General features: G+C 46.4%; 1 protein-coding gene across 5 annotated transcripts in view; it reads right to left on the reverse strand.

Moving 5' to 3' along the window:
• Nucleotides 1–19,932, reverse strand: part of LOC119390019 (NAD(+) hydrolase sarm1) — a 212,005-nt gene that overhangs the window by 61,226 nt on the left and 130,847 nt on the right. Inside the window, exon 1 of one of the 5 annotated variants that reach the window (XM_037657525.2) lies at nucleotides 18,362–18,481. The exons of 3 other annotated variants lie outside the window; for them this stretch is intronic. In XM_037657525.2, the coding sequence (XP_037513453.1) occupies nucleotides 18,362–18,391 (30 nt within the window). In that variant the 5' untranslated portion in view covers nucleotides 18,392–18,481. Of the gene's footprint in view, nucleotides 1–1,649; nucleotides 1,747–18,361; nucleotides 18,482–19,932 lie in introns of those variants that run through there. One more of the 5 variants, XM_037657521.2, reaches the window with a different exon arrangement.

A 19,932-nucleotide genomic window follows, 5' to 3' on the forward strand; every position in this document is an offset into this window, starting at 1 on the left:
GTCGTATTCCTAGACTACCTTGGCGTATGTGGCCTACGTAGCCTAGTCTACAAAGCGGCTGTCAATCAATCTGGCATAATTCTCGGTCAGCATGAGACCATCGCCCAGCCTCGTAAGAAATGAAGAGGACACTGCGTCGTTCTGGCGGACGAAGTGCACTTTACGGTGCCGTGATGTGGATATCATATGCAACTTTCGTTAATGTATTCCTCCGGGGTCGAGCAATGCTTCAATATAGCTTGCTGAATCATAGGAATACAAACGTAATGCTTATTAGACAGCTATTAAGCGGAGCCAACACTAACTACAGACGTTAATCTGATATGACGCCTGTATCGTAGGAGTATACACATCGTATCATGTAATGTTTATTGCTTTCTTGTAAAATTAGATAACCAGCACCACAACCACAATTGACGTTGCACCGATATTACGCCTGCGTAGGCTGTTTTTTCCAAACCAGTTTATAGACCTGGCGTGGCTCAGTGGTAGAATACCTGATTGCCACGCAGAATGCTTGGGTTCGATTCCTGCTGGAATCCTAATTTTGATTCGTACCATTCGTTCAGTCAACGCTGCCGATGTTGGTTTTCCTTAACGCTCTAGCATTTAGGTTACCAATGTCTATTCTCGCCGTTCCTGGGTAGATATAAACTGTCAATCACCTGTGGTGCATACCCGTACACTGCGGCCCGTGGTAAACGGGTATGTGCCACACGTGTCTAGTGGAAAGGGTTTGACGACGTACGCGACAGGATTTTAATGTTATTCATGTCATGACCAGGCAGTCATATTCGTCAAATCCTCTTACCCTCCCATGCAAAGTTTGGTCTACACCAAGTTAAGGAGGCGATCATGAGAGCACCCAGACGTAGGCGGCTAGATAGATAGATAGATAGATAGATAGATAGATACGTAGATAGAAACGCTCAAAGTGCCAGAGGTTCGCTAAGAAATGCTTCGCATTTAAAATTGCAGCACCCTTACGACTCTGTATAGTTCAGTTGGTGGTCACGCAGTTAAGCTCCCGTATCTCATTTGGCATGCCGCCACAAATCTTCCGTGAGCAATTGATTCAGTCTTCGGTGCACAATTAATTCAATATATACTTGTTCTAATTCACAATAAAATTTAAGTTGGAAGGCAGCGCTCGTCTTCGTCGGTCTGTGTGCCTGTTGTTTTCACATGCGCTGCAGTCACATTTGAAACGGAATACCAACTAGCCCGTACCCAAACCTTGCTTCAGTGCGTAAAGCGCCACTGTTTTTTCTTGCTTGCCTCGTGGATTAATACATGCAGCGCACACATCATACAAACTAACATTACGGCTGCATCGCTAGCAGCCAAGAAACGTGACATCGCGTTCGGGCCGGCGATAAAAGAACCACCACAGAGACTGCGCTTTCGTAAATTCTCGCGCAGCATAGACGTATACTATACAACGCAGCCTGGGGTCTCGTCGGCAGTGCTGTAATAAAACACGCTAGACGCCGGCCAGACGTGGGTCGCATTCCTCGCTTATCTTTCTTTTTTTTTTTCTTCTTTTCTTCTACGGCTTTGATTCTTATCGCACTATATCCTCCCTCTTGTCATACGGGGAGCACACGTCTCCCTGCGCTCAGAAATTATGGCGTGTTGCCAGCACTCACGTCTCGATTGAACGTGTCGTGTTCAGCCAGTTGTATCTTTCCGAGGTCGTATCGCTTTCTAGAAGTTGTCCTTTCATCATTGAAGGACCTCATCCTGGGCCCTTGCGAGACGCAGAGGTTGACGCCGCAGGACATAAAAAAAAAGAAACGTACAGGAAAGAAAGCGAGGTCACTGGTGAAACTATATGTATTGGCAATGAGTCTGAATCGTCGAGGAACACGGCGGCGGCCGTGAATAATGGAAAGTGAGAAAGTTAGCATTCGTGAGGCTTAAAACAACACGGTGACGCCTAAAGAACTTGTATATTGTCAATACGATGCGGCAGGCAGACAATGGAAGAAACTACGCAGTTCGAACGCACGCGGAATCTGTTGGACGCGGTTAAGTAAGTGGTAAAAAATTCACCGACTATTACGATACTGCCTAATGCGAATTCTGGGCGCAGCTGCGTCTTGGAGCGAGGCCAAGTTTTGGCTTTCCGCAAGTTATCGACTCCGACATAAATCATAATTTTTGTGAAGTAGGACAACACACACTACGCCATTATTCGTTTTTCCGCGGATAAGCAAGGTTACCGCTACATATCTGTCAGGTATTATGTGCACTTTGTTGGTGCTGCATATGGCTGATGAGGATGAAGAATTATGGCTGAGCAATTTGCAGTAGGTGGGAAGCACTAAACCACACACTAGTTGCGCAATTACCATTGTGTGATGATTGGTTGTTATTTTACTCTTCTTCCACGTTATATATACCCAGGTAAACGCGATTCCTTGCCCGACATGACGCCTGTATAGAGTTTTTTCGCAAATGAGTTTCAAGCACCAGCGTGGCTCAGTGGCAGAATACTCGACTGCCACGCAGAGTACTCAGATTGAAATCCCACTCAATGTTGTGTTTTTTTTTTCTCATTTAATTTTTTCATGTTTATCGGTTACGCCACCGACGGCGACGGTGACGCCGCTCAAAGCAGGAATAGGCGCCTAAGAGCTGCGCTCTAAAAACTGATCATGACGCGAATGGGATTGTTATGGCAGTGACCACATGCAGCACGTAACCTCACGCCATTTGCACCTCCATACCAACGCCCATGGGTAGGCAGTATACTTGCATACAGTTTTAGCCATGGTTTTAGCGGTCATGGTAAGACGCCGTCATATGGGTTCGTAAAAAGTGCCTATAGTTTCAAGAAAGAAGCTGGATGGAACAGAAATAAATGAGTCCTTACGTAAGAATATCTCCAGGAATAAAAGCACTTAATTAGATATTAAAAGGTACTCCCGTTCTTGTGCTCAACCATTGGATTATTACGTTGCCAATAAAACGCGGTCAAGTATAGTAATATAATGGGAAACACCCATCTGATGCTTCTTAAAAGCTCTTATGCCGCCTGCGCTCACGCATTATACCTCATCATGCAGATCCGCCAAATTCTCTTCGTATGATACATGTAAACCGAGGGGAAAATGATACGAGGCTTCTAGGTGAAAGAGACCGAAGCGCTGCGTCGCGCGGCCCCCCGTTTTTTCGACGGGGATCGGAAAAGCTTTAAAAGAAGCAGGAGTTGTTAACAATACCTGCGCGGTGTCAGATGAAACCGCAAACAGCGGCGCTTCGTAAAGGATGAGCACACGGTCTGACTCGGAGGTTTCCACGTGGAAACTACAAGGATCTTTTACAGAACACAATGACATTGGCTGTTTCTGCACTTCGAACAATATGTTTCGTGTTTCTTTCTTTAGTTATTCGCTTTCGATAAGGTCGCAAATTTCTATATAAACACGACATGTGCAGCTCGAAGCTCACGCGATGTCGGAAGTCTGCGGCCCATAATAGCTATACAGCTGCGGAACAATGTTTATCCACTGCTCCCTTACGAGTAAGCCGCAATAATGCTGTCTGGAAGGGCTATTGGGATGGCGTTTATTGCGGCAAAACGATATCGCGATGACGGGATCTGACGCAGCTTGTAAGGACGCAATATAGCTGCCCCCTGTACGCCTTTTCTTTCTCGCTGTTTGCCACCACAAAAGCTCATCCTATGCCTGCCAGGCAGTATTTTTCCATAAAACAATACAAGTTACATCCACAAAACACCGGATGTAAAGGACACGACCGTCATGGGTCCTCAGACCCTTCCCATTTTCGTGCAGTTTCGTTGCCATGAAACTTAGATGCTTGTTTGTTTGTTTGTTTGTTTGTTTGTTTGTTTGTTTGTTTGTTTGTACCGAAGAGCACATCAACGTTCATTCGTGCACAATGGGCAACTTCGCCCCTCTGAACGTGCACATGGGCAAGGTTATCGAGGCCAGGCAACACGCAAGTAAGCGGGTGTCACAAAGGTTTTTCAGAATGCACAACGCCACTATGCGTTGTGCTTTGTTTACGTTGTTCGCGGCGTCTGCATTGCGATTTCGACAAGGCGTCAAAATGGATCAGGATCCTTCCACGACAACGTGCCTTAGCTGCAAGCGCTGCTTTGTGACTTCTATAATCGCTCAATCAACTAGCTGTCCTGACGTTAGCAATGAACGTTTCCAACCTCATCAGCATCACCGGCTCAGTCGGCAAAGTGCTCAGCCCTGAGAAACAAAGGTGGGGCTCATACGAGGGTGGCAACGTAAGCTTGCCGGTATTGCATTCTACTTGTTCCAACGTTATAGCACACTTGTGAAGCCAACAGATAATGGAACTGATGAAAGCAATAAATGTAATTTCAGTGAGTACTTTTAACTGAAGTGCATTGGTTGTCAGATAAAGGAACAATCAAAGTGCGCGAAGAAGGAACTTGCCGTTGTCAACCGACAGTCTGGCACCGTCAAGCAGCAACTTTCGACGCAACGAAGCAATTTTTTATCATCGCTCATCACAGCGAAATAATAATTTCATCACAGTGACACAATAACTGGCATGATGTGAATCCAGCCAACCCACTTGAGATATTCTCTGTACAACGCGACAATCGATACAGCGACCCTTCGAATTATATAAAGTTCAGCCTACAATTCCGCGAAAATTCCAAGTGGCTGGACCCTGTCGCTCGGCGCACTGCGGTCCACTTGAGGATCATGCGCTACAGGCCACAAGTTCTCCTCCTCACCTCCCACTCGGAAACGTGGAAGGGAGACTTGAAACCGTGGAGGACGTCGGAGGGCAGCGCCAACGCGGCTGGACCGCGCGGAAGTTTTTCGGAGGTCTCTCTCAGCGGTCACTCTCGGCGGCGCGGCCCGGTCGCGTTGACCTTGGAGAGTCGAGGCCGTTGGCGCTTTTTAACACGTGCGAAAGGGAGGAACGAGCCGCCACCGCGCACGTGAGTCGCGCGTGCCGGTGGCTGCGATTGATGTTGCTGACGCTTCGTGGCCCCCCCCCGGTAAAAAGCACGCGTGTCCAGTCGACGAAGACTCGTGCTACCCACCGCGCGCTGCAGCACTCGATAACGCGAGGGGAAATGGCGGAGCGACGTCTTCAGACGTTCACGACGGACGTCAAACGTGCGGAACGAAGCGGGGACGGCTCGACTTGCGCAACCGTGCGTCACGCAGTCTGATGTGGTCCTCAGTTCGGTCAACAGAATGAACGCTGGGCTTTGGCTGCCCATGTTGAGTTTCCTCTGCGGAAGCTTCGTGCTTCCTTCCACATATTTGGAACTCGGTTGGGCAAACAAATATTATCACCAAAGACAGTCTGTAGCTGATAGCTGAAAGGGATATGACGTCCGCTTGCCTTAAATTGAAGGCATCAAGTCCTTTGCATAAAGGGGGGGGGGGGAAGAAAGGTGGGGGGGGGGGGGCAGAGGGAGTAAGTTGTGCAATGACAGGACCAGTTACAAGAACCAAGAAAACGGAAGTAATTCGTCCAGAACGAGCAAACTATGTCAAGCGCACATAAGATAATTTACTGGCCGATTAAAACAGTAAGACTTTGATTTGGGCGAGTTGGTTCATATATAGCTCTTCAAAAGCGCAGCGCGAATAAAACAAAACGAAGAAGGAACACACAACGACGTTAATCAGCGCTTGTGATCTCGCTGTCCTTCTTTGTCCTGTTTTATTCGCGCTGCGCTTTTGTGGTGCTTAAAACACACGGGCTTGTATACAAGAAGGCGTCTCTTGTCCTTTCACTGTTGCCCGGCTGAGAAAGACACGCGTTGAGATCAACTGCTCGTTATCCTAAAGTACAAGGCTCATTCACGGATTTCACTAAGCCGCGTTTCCTACCTCTATACACATACGATGTTTACGGCGACCGCGAGACGACAGGTCGTCTCGCGCCGCATCTGCACATCCATCGCCGGTCCACGAGGTCGAGGTTGACTGAACTCGGGCCAGCCACTACCTCGGCGCCGCGCACAGACCCAAACAAGTCGGCGACAGTAAGCGCGCGCCTGTACACACACGCACACACACCGCGGCTCAGAGCGTTACGTACAATGTAGTCTTTCCTGCGCACGAATTGCGTTGCTGGCGTCTGGCCGAAGTACGCGCGCGCGCCTGTGCGCGCGTCGCGGTTTCAAGGGGATACTTTTCTTTCTTTAATTTTTTTCCTTAATTACTATATTGTCGAGTCTATTAAATTTTCGCGTTTATTCAAGTATTTTCAAGTGTACTTAATGTCACTGTGTGTTAAGTTCGCATTATTTCTACCTGCCATTGTCACATTTCGTTGCTTGCTTCACTAATGATTACTTTTTTATTGTATAATAAGTTTACTTAGCTATTTTATGAAAACATGCTTCTTTAATATGATTGCGCGACTCACGGCCACAATGTGACGCGGGAGCTAAGGGCACCACAAGCTGTCCCATGGCAGCTTTTATCTTGCCCCCCCCCCCCCCCCCCCCACCTCATCAATTGCTTAAATGTTCGCAATGCATGGAAACAACTAAAAAAAATACATGAAATGAAAGGCCGTTCCCTGCGCCGCTAGGCAAACCTCCCATACCGAGGAGTATAAACGTGCTGGTCTCTGGGATGTGGAACCACTATAGGAAGACCAAGATGTGGTGAAGTAAAGAAGCGAGAGTTGTGACGTAAAACTGGACTGAGAGGAGAGAGAGAGAGAGGTCGGCGCTCCCGTGTCGTAATACCGTCGAAGGAGGCACACAAGCGGTTGTCGTAAAACAGACATTTTCCGCCGTCCCCCCGCTCGTATATTTAACTTAACGAAAACCAGTCCTTCCTGAGAACTGGTATTCTATTTATGTCCCTGCATGGCCCTTTTATAGCTAAGTCAGGATAACTTGAATCTCGTGTGCTCTGAGCTTACGTCAAACGACATTACTGCGCATTGTATAGATATGTAGTGTTTAGAGTGACGTCATTATTACGTAGTGCTGACGTCTCGCGGCCTTTTATTCGCGTGTTTTTATTCAGCTTTAGAATGAAATAAGAAGTCTAAGTTGCTACGCGAGCCTCCTCTCACGCCTGTACGCGGGAAAGAAAGAAAGAAAGAAAGAAAGAAAGAAAGAAAGGAAAAGAAAACAACTAGTCTACGAGGAACACTAGATTTCGCTGACTAGTGACTATAGTATATTGTTGTTGAAATGGCCGTGGCTAGTATATGGTTGTCCGTCAAGAAATAAAGGGTTACTGAAAAATTCGGAAGTGCCGGCGGTTTCAGCAAGACAATTTCGTGGTTTCTTGAAATCGTTAAAAAAAAAAGAGAGTTACAAAATTCACGAATGTGCCACAAAAGCTGCTGCGTTACGCAATAACATGTTTGGCACAGCCTTTTCATTGCAAGATAATTAAATCGAGGAAGACAGACAGAAATAACGCGATTCTTGGCATGACCCGCGGAATAACGACGCGGCGACGGCAGCGCGCTTGGCGCTGTGCCTTTCTATTCGTACGGATGTGGCAACTCTTTGCGTCACCTTGTGTTCGCTCCTCGGCGAATAGCGAATAGCCAGGCAAACATCTCCAGCTTTTCATTAAAACTTTTCTCTCTCTCTCTCTTTCTCTCTCGGTGGTCATTTCAAAATGTGTAAGACGCTCACATTGCTGTTTCCCTTACCCGTGCATTTCTATGCACTCGCATCGTCCTGTGAACGTTACTGACACATTTAACGTCTTTTTTTCCCTTTTTTTTTTGCATTCTGTCTGTCCAGTGCTGGTTATACACAAGAAGATACGAGGGGTACCGAATTGTATGTGTGTGCGGATTGGGGATCGGGTGGTTAGGCTGAACCAGAGGATGTGTAGGTTTATTTATTTATTTATTTATTTATTTATTTATTTATTTATTTATTTATTTATTTATTTATTTATTTTTATTTATTTATTTATTTATTTATTTATTTATTTATTTATTTATTTATTTATTTATTTAGAAATACTGTTACACCTCTCTTGAGTGTCATTACAGGGAAGTACACCCCTCTGTATCGATTAGGTAGACACTATACAACATCTTGTGTCCATAACTTAGAAACACACTCATAGAAATATATAAAAATTATGTTAGAACCAGACAACAAGACACGTTTGAATTTTCTATAACAATAAATAAAGTTCGGGTTCATCTATACGATAAATTGCATGAATGTATGAAGATCACTTGCAAATCTTCGTTGCACTTTATTCCTCACTATAAATCCATGTGGTCACAGCGACAGTATAGCATTCCAGCACCACTGGCAACAAAAAACTGAGACTAAAATCAGACGATCAATAATTGGATCGCGATTGAATGAACATTACGTTGTTAATATAAGTGCGCATAGCAGGCGCAGGCCACAACAGGTGCCACACGAGCAAATAAGGTAGTTAATGTCTGTCATAAATCATTGTTGTTGGGCATTATCATAGGAATACACACCCAATACAGAAAGCGTTTGAAACAAATCCCAGAAAGACGTGTCTTCAAAGGAAGAAAAGAGGTTTGGATGCGTAAGCGACAGTCGCAGTTTACTTGCGCTGTTTCTTTTTCTAGCTTTCTATTTTTGCATGTATACTGCGGGAGCAAAGCGGCTCGTCCAGTTTTACGCGCGGATTACGTCATTACACGACGCTGCGTGGAAAATTTACCAGTCTCACCCTCGAGACGCTCGCTATCTTTCGATCTTTCAAAACAGTTTCTGCGTAACGAGCCTCTCCCCATGCGTTCACCCGCGCGGCCTGCATTGCGGCGTATCGGTCATCGATGCATTGCTAAAGGGAGCACGTGTTTACGCCCGGAACGAAAACAACGCGCCGAGGCAACGCCACTGGCTCGTTGAGAAGATGCATCGTGCATGGGGAAAGGGGCAGACGGCCAGAAAAACAACGCTGACCTCGGCTGGCCCCTGGCCGAATAAAGAGCCTTCGTGTTCGCCTATGGACGGTGAGCGCGCACATGCACGCGAGCCTGCTGACGTAAACTTGGCGAGCAGAGATAAAGGGGTAACACTGGCACCATCATAGCTGTACTCAGTGCCAACGACCGCCGACACGATGGTTCCGCGCAATTCGAAGAAGCAGAGTGCAGTCAAATATACGTATTCAAACGGTCACCGTGCACATTAGGCGAATTCACTGCTGAGAGGGTTGGTTCATAATAGTATAAACTGCAGAGCGCTTGTCCTGTGCTGTTGTGTGTTCTCCTGTATCCCGTACCTAATTTACGCTCTGCTGTTTACCATTGTGCACATTAAGCGTCTTTCCAGCGTATATATTTTGGGCATGACGTCTGTAGCCACGCTGTTTTGATCACTTTGAACGCGTACATAGCGTGCAGTTCACCGCTGAGTGATCGTCATCATATTAATCATTATCCTATTCGTCAGCGCAATCATCACAATAATCCTTACGATCGTTGCATAATAGAGGATTTTCTTCAACTATCTCCAATAATAATAATAATAATAATAATAATAATAATAATAATAATAATAATAATAATAATAATAATAATAATAATAATAATAATAATATAATAATAATAATAATAATAATATATTATTATTATTATTATTATTATTATTATTATTATTATTATTATTATTATTATTATTATTATTATTATTATTATTATTATTGAGGTTTAACGTCCCAAAACCTCGATATGATTATGAGAGACGCCGTAGTAGAGGGCTCCGGAAATTTCGACCACCTGGGGTTTTTTAACGTGCACCTAAATATAAGTACACGGACCTCAAACATTTTCGCCTCCATCGAAAATGCGGCCGCCGTGGCCGGGATTCGATCCCGCGAACTGCGGGTCCTATCTCCAATAAGGAAGTTAGTAATAACCAATGAACCGCCGTGGAAGTGCAGACCTTAAGGGCGCGGGATCGAATCCCAGCCGCGGCGGTCGCATTTCGATGGAGGCTAAGTGATAGGCCCGTGTACTTACATAGATTTAGGTGCATGTTAAAGAACGCCAGGTGGTCAAAACTGCCGGAGCCATCCACTACGGCGTCTCTCATAATCATATCGTCCTTTTGGGACGTAAAACCCCACCAGTTGTTAATAATTAATAACCAATGCATTTATATAAATAGGGAGTGCTGCCGAGATTTGCGCGATGCGGCTCTATAGGAAACACCATGTGTTGAACATGAAAACGCTTACAAGCTTATCCTGGGCAGGAGCGACAGTTAACGAAGGGGTGACGTAAACAGTGATCGGGGATGCTATACGACGCGTGACACCATCCGTAACATAGCCTCTGTTACCTCAAGTTTGCCGCCGCCGCGTGCCACACACTGTCCCTAACTTCAAGAGGCAAAATTTCGACGGCCCATAGTACCGGGAGGAGGCCGTTAATACTGTGGCGCGAACACAAACCAAAGTGCTTGCTCCCCGGAGGACAACGACGCCAAATTTCAGCGTGCTCCTCGCCGCGTCAGCTAAAGTCCCGCGGGGCTGACGAGCGAAGGACCACACCGGCCCCGTTCATGCTTACAAATAAACAGCGCTGCCAGAAACGGCCGCACGCGTGCGTGTCGGCTCTCCAGTTTGGCACTAAGCCGCCACGGGCTTTCGTAAGGCAGCGGCGTAGCTCTTTTGTGACGTCAGTGATGCACCACACGCGATACAGGGCCCCTTTTTTAGACTGCGGCATCGGCGTCGCCAATATCCTCAAATGAGAGCGGACGTATTGTATATTGTGCCACTGTGTTGGATTTTTACCTATACCACAAGACAAAGGATACATGAAGGAACACCGAGACGAATTTATCGATAATGATCAAACAGGGGACGTCTCTAAAGCCAATGTACCGTGCCACTGGAACGAAAGTTCCAAGGGCGCGAGATTTGCGAAAAAACCTGAATTCTCGCTTAGCGTTATACCACAGCCCCTACTATTAGATGCTTCAGCCGTGTAAAACTGCCACTCTCAAAGACTCTCAAAGAAAACGAAACTCTAAGGTGCTGACCTTCGCATACTTCAACGCGAATCGCTATGCGGTTTCGTAAAGAAACCGGAATCAACGACTCATTGCGACTCCCCGTTAGCAAGCAAGGAAGGAAAACGGGAGAGAGGAAAGACAGGGATGTTAACCAGTTCGGCATAACCGGTATGCTACCCTGTACAGGGGGAAGGAATGGGGGAGATTGAAAGAAGAGTAAAGAAAGAGAGAAAGAGAGGGGAACACACACGCACACACATAACTTCACAATGTTGTTGTGTAGCACTATAGGACACTGCCACATACAGTCATAATGATTTTGCAGTGTCGTCATAGACTTTTCTTCTCTTTCATTTTTTTCACACCCCCTTTCCCCTTCCCAAGTACATGGTAGCCAATTAAAGATCTCCTTTGGTTAACCACTTTATGTTTTCTTCACCTTTCTCCCCCTCGCAGCCTGTAGTACATTTTGAGACCACACAATTATTCACCAGCTTATAAGGGTTGTACATTAATAGAGCAGAAATCCGCAGCTGCCGTGGAGCCTGTGTCCTGGAGACAGTACAGTGTCCCTTCATGAGGGGCCCCGGCCCGGGATAATTCCATTAATCGAAACTTTAGCTTCACGGAGGAGCGTTTCTTCGTTCGACCCCTACAGTGGTTCATCTCGATGACGAAAGGTCTCTTTGTCCAAACTTTGGCTCCATCAAATGGCCAATTAACCGGAAGAATAAATTTTGTTACAGATCCTAGTCCGCAACCTTAACTCTGAGGTTGCAGTTGCCAACGAGGTGTCACCTAGAACGTTACGGAAGCGCTGAAAAAAAGCCTGGAAGAGAATAAGTGTGCGCTTTCAGGGAGCGAAGCAGTCCTGGAGAGAGGTGGGATGCAGCAGGGGGGGGGGGGGTGGGGGTAAACCACGTGTGACGTCAGATTTGGCACGAAAACTGGGAAATCCCCGCACGATAAGGGCAGGGTTTGGGGATCTGTTGGTCTAGTAGATTGGTGTTTAGATTGCGAACGAGGTAAGCAAGGTGTCACTGTACTCGCGATTATACAGGCCAAGGATCACCGTGTCCGCTTTGCTAAGTGTTTGTTCGCGTTGGGAATTTGTTTCTATTTGTTCCTGTTACTGTTCGAGGTAGTGTGTAATCTTGGTTAAATCCATTTGCCGTTGTTCCTGTGTCGCGAGTGATGACGCCAGGCCCGTAGCAAGGAATATCTTTCGGAGGGGGGGGGGGGGGGGGGCACTTGCTGAAAGCCTTGACTATTTGAGAAAAACGCCTGTTTTCATTATTTATTTTCGGGTAAAACACCTTGTATCATAAATATTAATATTACGGGGGGGGGGGGCGTCTACGAGCCTGGATGACGGATGATCAGTGACACGTGAACTGCTAAAGTACTGTCCCGCGTTTGATCATCAGTGAGTGACGCATGAACTGGTAGTGCGCTGTCCCGCGTTTGGATCATTATCATCGTAACCATGATCATTTTCAGCGTATTTTATGTCCACTGCAAAACAAAGGCATCTCCAAATAATTTCCAATTGACACTTTTGTGCGAGCTGATTTCATTTTGTGACTGCGAACTTCTCATAGCTCATCTTTAAAAAGCGCGAAAAAACCACAACAGACCAACCAACTCGCCCTACTGTGCCTGCTAATTATCATAGCTAACTGCTTGTTTATTGGTTGCTTTTCGCCTTTCACCATTGGTCAACGTTGCAGAGAAGACGGCGAGCTGCTGCATACTTTTTGCCCAGATTTATGAGTCAAAATAAATAAATAAATAAATAAATAAATAAATAAATAAATAAATAAATAAATAAATAAATAAATAAATAAATAAATAAATAAATAAAATCTCGACACATCAATATAGGACGTCCTTAGTGGCTTGTTCAACGCACGTTAGAGCTACAAGGGCTGCGTTTGTGTCTGCCTTCGTACACAACGGTTTCTAATATGCGACGTTCGTCAAGCTCAGTTTTTATAGTATCTGTTTTCTTTAGCGCAACGGAAAGCTGACCAGTCAGAGTGCCTAATCACGGAATGGTTAACTCTGAGAACGCCGTGAAACACTTATAATAAATTTTTCTTTCGTTCTCCTTCGACTATGAAGTCGTATACACTCAACACATGCTGCAAACAGTGGGAGGTGAGCGCGAGAGCAGTTCGTGTTTGTGCGCTACGGTTTGCTGCGCATTCGTGCACTGCGCGCGCATGCGCCGCGGCTCGATATGTTCCACTATAGTTGCCGCGAAGGCAGCGCCGCTTCTCAGCGTTCAATCATTTTTTTGCCTCGTAAGCAGCACAGAATAGAGCGGGGGTGGATAATAACATACATGCTCTAATTTTGAGCACTAATTATGGCGATGAAAGCATAAGACTATACGTACAGCAAGGTAACCAACTCCATAATCAAGCTTCAACACTCTTCCGCTAGGCGGCGCGACATACCGACTTTTCGTGACTTTTAAACGTGATTTAAAAATAAAAGTCCTAATGAGAAGGCGAGAAGGATGGTTGAATCTGTCGCTATTAGTCAAGGTATTTTCATTTCCACCACGATCTAACCACACTTTTTGGCCAGTTTTCTGTCCCTTTGAAGTGGTAGCAAGTTCCGCCACTTTCAGAACGTCGGAACGGATAGAAAGACACAAATACATCGATTCAATGCTCATAACTGAACAAACACCATGGTATATCGACCACAGAGAAACGTTAAACTATACGCAGTCCTTTTTTCAAGTATATCGGGTGCCTGCGCATACCTCTTCCGTCCACTTACTCCTCCCCCAATATAGAACAGCAAACCGTGTGCAACCTGCTCAATCTCCCTGATAAATATAAAACAGCGCTCAACGCATGGGACAAAGGAAGGAGTGTCACTCGCCCAATCCGCCTGTCTTCTTCAGTTTAATCTCCTTGCATCTCCTTCTCTCCATCTCTGTCTCGAGCGTTTGCAGCGCCAGCGTGCTTCCCGCTGTTCTCGGTATACACCTCAGTGAGTTATTTCAGTCCCCCCTTAACTTGTCTTCAGCATCTTCCGCATTTCCGTGCGTTCTTCACAAATCGCATTCGCGTACTATACACAGTGCAGCGCAGTTGGTGAGGCTGCAGCTGCCAGATCTTCTCAACAGTGCTGAATACTGTTTTCGGCAACGGAAACAAACGTCCTAACGAAAGATCTCAAAATAGACAGGTGCAAAACCTATTCCGATAGTTTTCAAAAAAAGAAAAAAAAGGGAACAAGAGTCCAGGCGAACCAGAACCGGCGAAGTAAAAATAAACTCCGCACTCTCGTGTCCAAGCAGTCAGCGCAACGAGCGTGGGTGTTCCCATGAGGAAACGCTTATGACGCAGCCTCATTTCTCCTGGACATAGTCATGCACCTATGACGTATATTTAAAACGAGAGTTTGCAAATAGCAAATAGTAGGACACTCTACGGCAAGTAAGGACTTTGCCAAAGGCGTCGTACGCGCGCGCGCGCGCGCGCACACACACACACGCACACACACACACACACACACACACACACACACACACACACACACACACACACACACACACACACACACACACACCACAACACACACACGCAAACACACACACACACACACACGCAAACACACACACATATATATATTATAAATATATATATATATCATAAGTAATAGCTAGTGCAGGCGCACGTACAAAAAAGAACAGACATTTATTCGACGTTTCGACATGGGAGCGGTCTTTTTGATGAATGGAGTTAAATCAAGTACAGTCGTTAAATTTATACCCGTTCGCTCAGAAAGAGGTGCAAACGGGTACATATATCACCGACACAGTTAAAATACACTTATGACTTTCATTAATGACCCTATATAGGGGGCACGAAGAGATGAAAGATCATTGAACATTGGGACACTCCATCTCTATCCGATATCTAGGTAAGAATAATAAGACCCATCAAATAACTTGAGAATTGCTTCTTATCTTTCTCAGTAAGCGAGGTCACTCGTCTGTCATGCCAGCTTCAACGTTCAAGCGGATGATACCTGTCGTTCTGTGGAAGGCTTATCGGAGGGAAATTCCCTAATCACATGGCCGGCTTCCTTCCGTGTAATCGACTCGAGGCCTTGTTCTCACGTATTTGTTTTGCGGGCTGTCACACTATGTCTATCTCGCCACACCTCATACTTGCTTTCGCAGAAGCTCTGCTTCATGATAAGTTCCCGCCATAGTTCTCCGTATTTGCTTTGCACTTTAACCGCGCGAGCCTTGAACACAGTCCGTGAGATGTATGGGATAAGCGTAAGGCTGCGCCGCTTATATCTGCAGACTTTCGGTATTACACACCCGTGAGAACGCGCGTCCCGTGGCTTTCAGGGGTCCGAAATCGCCTATATATATAGGTCTTCGTTTTCACAAACAACATGTTGGCTATTCGAAAGCAGAATTAACAAAGCTTTCCGTTTGTATACAGGCGCTCTTTGGCAGTAACCACCCTGTCAGTATTTAGCAGTGGCGTATAGCCAGGAATATTTTTCTTAATGCTTTCACCGTGAAGTGGGGCTTATGCAGGCAGGTGTTGTTGGAAGTCGTTTTACGTTAGGTATTCTACGATACACACACACACACACACACACACACACACACACACACACACACACACACACACACACACACACACACACACACACACACACACACACACACACACACACACACACACAAATCGGGAGGGTTACGGGCCTGGTGCAAGGAGGTTAAAGAAAAATTGCTGGAGTGGCGATTATTGCGCAAGAGTGAAGCCGTGCCCACCACAATATGGCGGCTGCGCCCGCCATCTTAGTAGGGGCATGATAAACCGTCGGCGTTTGGCGAAAGAAAGCGAGCGTTTTCCTCGCACGCCAGACGAGTTCAACAGGCACCTTCTACGGGTCAGATACAGCTCCAAGTGTGTCTTTGTGCTACTAGTTTTCGATTGTAAGCCTCAAAGTCACGACCAATTTTATTGGAGACCAATCGCCAATGCTCCCCTCGATGGGTTACTTTCGTCGGCAACAACGACCTTTTACTTTATAATTAACCTAGTGCTTAGACTAACAAATAAAAGCCATTTGATCTCTAAGTAGGCACCACCAGAAAAGAGCACGTTTCCGAGCTCTTTGGTGGGCAAAAGCCGGCTTCACTTTTGCTGGCAAGGCGTTGCGAGAGCTTCCACTCCAGAATTTTTTTAACCTCCTTGGCCTGGTGTGACACTCTCATGGCTGCGCACCTGCCAGTAAGTAAAAACTCATCAAAACAAGAAACCGAACCCTGCTTATGCGTCAAACTTTGGGAATTTGCCTCCTCAGCTGTCGGCAGACTAAGTATATAGCATGCATACTATATATATATGTATAGAAGAAAAACAAGGAAAGAAGAAACAGCGGTTTTCTGCGATACTGGAAAAGGTGAAAAACTTTTTCACGCTTTTAATTTACGCTAACATCCGCTCAGCGGGTGTTAGCGATGACGGTGCGCGATCCCGTAAGGACACAGCAGCGTTTCACACCTTACATTGAGATAATTGAGATAACGCGTGACGTATCAAACACACAATATGCGCAATTGAAGTCGCTAATTAAAAAAAATTATGTAGTAAAAAGACTGAGTGATTAAATGGTGTATGGACGTCATCGTTTGAACGCATAGGCATAGTATTGTATATCTTCATATGACGCGGTAAAATTTTGAGAAAGTTGACCGGCGTGCCTCACAGATTTGTACAGCTCTACATGGTCGTATTCAAAAACGAGAAGATCTCGCCGAAGGACAGGCCACGCAGAACCAGCTTCAAGGCGTCCATTAAGACATGCAACCTCCACATAGGAATTTGCACCGCCCCCTCATACGCATTACGCCTGTACACAGAGAGCCTTGGTTCAACGAATATGTCATCCTCGTGTGCTTACATATACGGACAAGAATGGAGAGTGACTTGGCCGATGCAGCGGTCCTGCATTATTCTGAACAGGAAAAGAAAGGGCAGTTAGACATATTAAAGGAAATCATAAACGGAATCTGAGCTTCCACAAACATCTAGGGGCCGAATTTTGTGAGAGTGGCTTTATTTCCAGCCGATTATATTCATATTTAGCATACGTCACGCCTTGAAGAGAGAGGCCTTTGCTGGAGATGGCCGCAGGTTTTATGCGAGCCGTTATTAATGTTATTATTATTATTATTATTATTATTATTATTATTATTATTATTATTATTATTATTATTATTATTATTATTATTATTTCTTGATATGAAGGCATATACAAAGTCTAAAGAAAGTCTAAAGAGGAACATAGAGATCTATAGGGATCAGGTTGACACTGCCACCGAGAGGGGCATCTTTGTTTTTGTTTTTTTTTTCATAGGGGTTTTCTCAAAATTCCGATGTATGTTATAAATGACAGTCACTTGAACGCTGTAATCCGAGGAAATGTTTTACACGAATGCGAACTCTGCTCATGAGGCAGGACTTGTGTCAATATAAATTCTCTGCGGCGCACACCTACAAATCTTGGCTGGTACTCAGGCCCGTAGCCAAGGGGGGGGGGGGAGGCGCCTGAAATTTTTATGATACATGGTGTTTTACCGAAAAGAAATAATGAAAATAGGCGTTTTTCTCAAATAGTCAAGGCTTTCAGCAAGTGCCCCCCCCCCCCCCCCCCCCGAAAAAAATTCCTGGCTACGGGCCTGCTGGTACTGTATGACTTACTTAAAGCGACTTGGAAACAAAAACAATACAACATTTGGCGGCACGCAACGAAAACTCGCAAATTCTTCAATATGGCGCATGTTTTCGCACAGGAATGTGTTCGTACGGGCAATATTTTGAACAGTGCAGATATATGTGCAGTACTAAAAACATAATTTCAATTTCAAAGCACACAGGCAGCGTCGATTTCGCGCTTATAACCACGGGGGTTTCCTGGCCGAGCGGTCGATTTTCTCACGGAGACAAATATAGCCGCGCAAGTTGGGAAAACAGAAGCAAGCTCGTATTCGATCCGCATGTGTCATTGTACCGTTAATAGTTACCGCCCCCGCCAGGTGTATACAGTTACGCGTTCGCGAGTCAGTCGAGTCCCTGCAAGGAACATTTACCGCCTGGGAACGTACTTGCTACGACCTTCAAAGGAATCACCCCTCGGCTACGCAGTTGTGTACACTATGCCGATATGCGACGGCCACGCTATACTCCACATCTCTCCGTCACGTAGCTGGGACTACGCCAACGCTTACGGGCAAACAGAGGAGGAGGAGGAGGAGGAGGAGAAAGGAGTACACGCAGAAAAAGGCCTGTGCGTGTCGCGTGTATGGCGTTCGTACTTACGTACCAGTTTGCTCGAGATCTCGGTTATCTCCATGACGTCAGCGGCTGATATCGCATGTGGGCCACAGACGACGAGAATGCGAGCCCCCCTGTCCTCCGTATGACGTCAGCCAGCGGCGTGAATTCTTCGGTCTCTCGTTTGCTTGCGTCGTATGCGTGACACAGACACACACACACTCGGAGGAGGCGCCCAGCCACGTGCGCGTGTGAGACTCCGAAGGAATTCACTCAGTGGTTAGTTAGACACGACGCACCTGCGATGAGATCCACGCGTCGTCGACAAAACACCGGCATCGATGGCGCGTGAGCGCTGCGAACGACGTTAGAAATAAGGCGTTACTGTGCTATAGTTTCGCTTCGTCAATCGGTCGAGATCGCAGGACTTGTTCTTCGTTCGTCGAGCCGGCGGCGTATACAACGACCACGAGATGCGCGGTCGTCGTCGCGTTGTCGTCCTCGGTGCCGCGTAGGTGAAGGTTTTCCACTGCGGGCGCTGGTGGTTTGGGTGCTCCTCTGCCAAGACGTTGGCAACGGGTTGCGTTTCGCGACTCGGCTTTTCGAGAGAGCGCCTTTCTCACCGCCGCCGGCTTGTTCTTGGCGCGTGGGATTTTTCGGAGCAAGGTTGGGAGTATACCGCGCGCACCGACGTTCGCGGGGAGCCATGCCCCTGACCTCACGCTTTCTTTCGTCGCCTCCGGAGACGCGTCACTAGGGGAAAAAAAGCGCTGAAAGAAAGAAATAGAAAAAAAAGTCAGAAAAAGACTCTGTCGTCGCCACTTGTGAGTAGGAGGGAATGACTTGGTCTTGCCTCGAGGATGCACGTGAAGAAGGGTTGATGAGTAGCAGTGGCGTAGCTAGGAGGGGGTGGGGGGTTCAAACCCCCGCGAATTTTTTTGAGTGTTACCTGTGTACACGCAAACATACAAACGCACGACCATGCATAAAGAATGGTTAAACCTCCCCCCGACCCCCCCTTTTTTTTCATTCCACCCCGAAACAAATTTCTGGTTACGCAACTGATCGCGTGGCTAAATGCAAGAAGCACATAAGACGATCGATATCCACTGCAGTGGAATAGTTTTGTGTCTCTTGGTCTTCTGTGGTTATAATTAACAACGTACCTACTTTTAGTCCGCATCAGTGTGCGCCCAAGGCTCATGTATGAGGCTTTGACGCCACAAAGCCAAAGTGGAAGCAGTCGGGCTGCGAATACTAAAGTGCCGGCTTAATGCGTCCATTGACTTCTTCTTTTTTCATTTGTCCTTTCTCAGTTCTGCAGCATCCAGCGTCGCTCCACGCTGCACGTGTACGCGGCGCCTTGTTAAGACCGGAGTGTGTGTGTGCTCATGTCGTTCGCAAAATTGTGAGCGCGTTGCAGCATTGTACGATGCTGTATACCCGCTCATTGCGATGCACCCAAGCGGCTTTTTCAATGGCACTTGAACTCGAGATGACATCGTTAGCAGGGTAGCCTTCTATCGACACTATCCTATTCAGAAGCTAATGACTACGCGCCTTACGATGTCTCGCCGGAAAAGGTTAGAAAGAAACAGCCGCGAAGTTCTATAGACACCA

Source organism: Rhipicephalus sanguineus, chromosome 4, assembly GCF_013339695.2.
Source record: "Rhipicephalus sanguineus isolate Rsan-2018 chromosome 4, BIME_Rsan_1.4, whole genome shotgun sequence".
Lineage (NCBI taxonomy): Eukaryota > Metazoa > Arthropoda > Arachnida > Ixodida > Ixodidae > Rhipicephalus > Rhipicephalus sanguineus.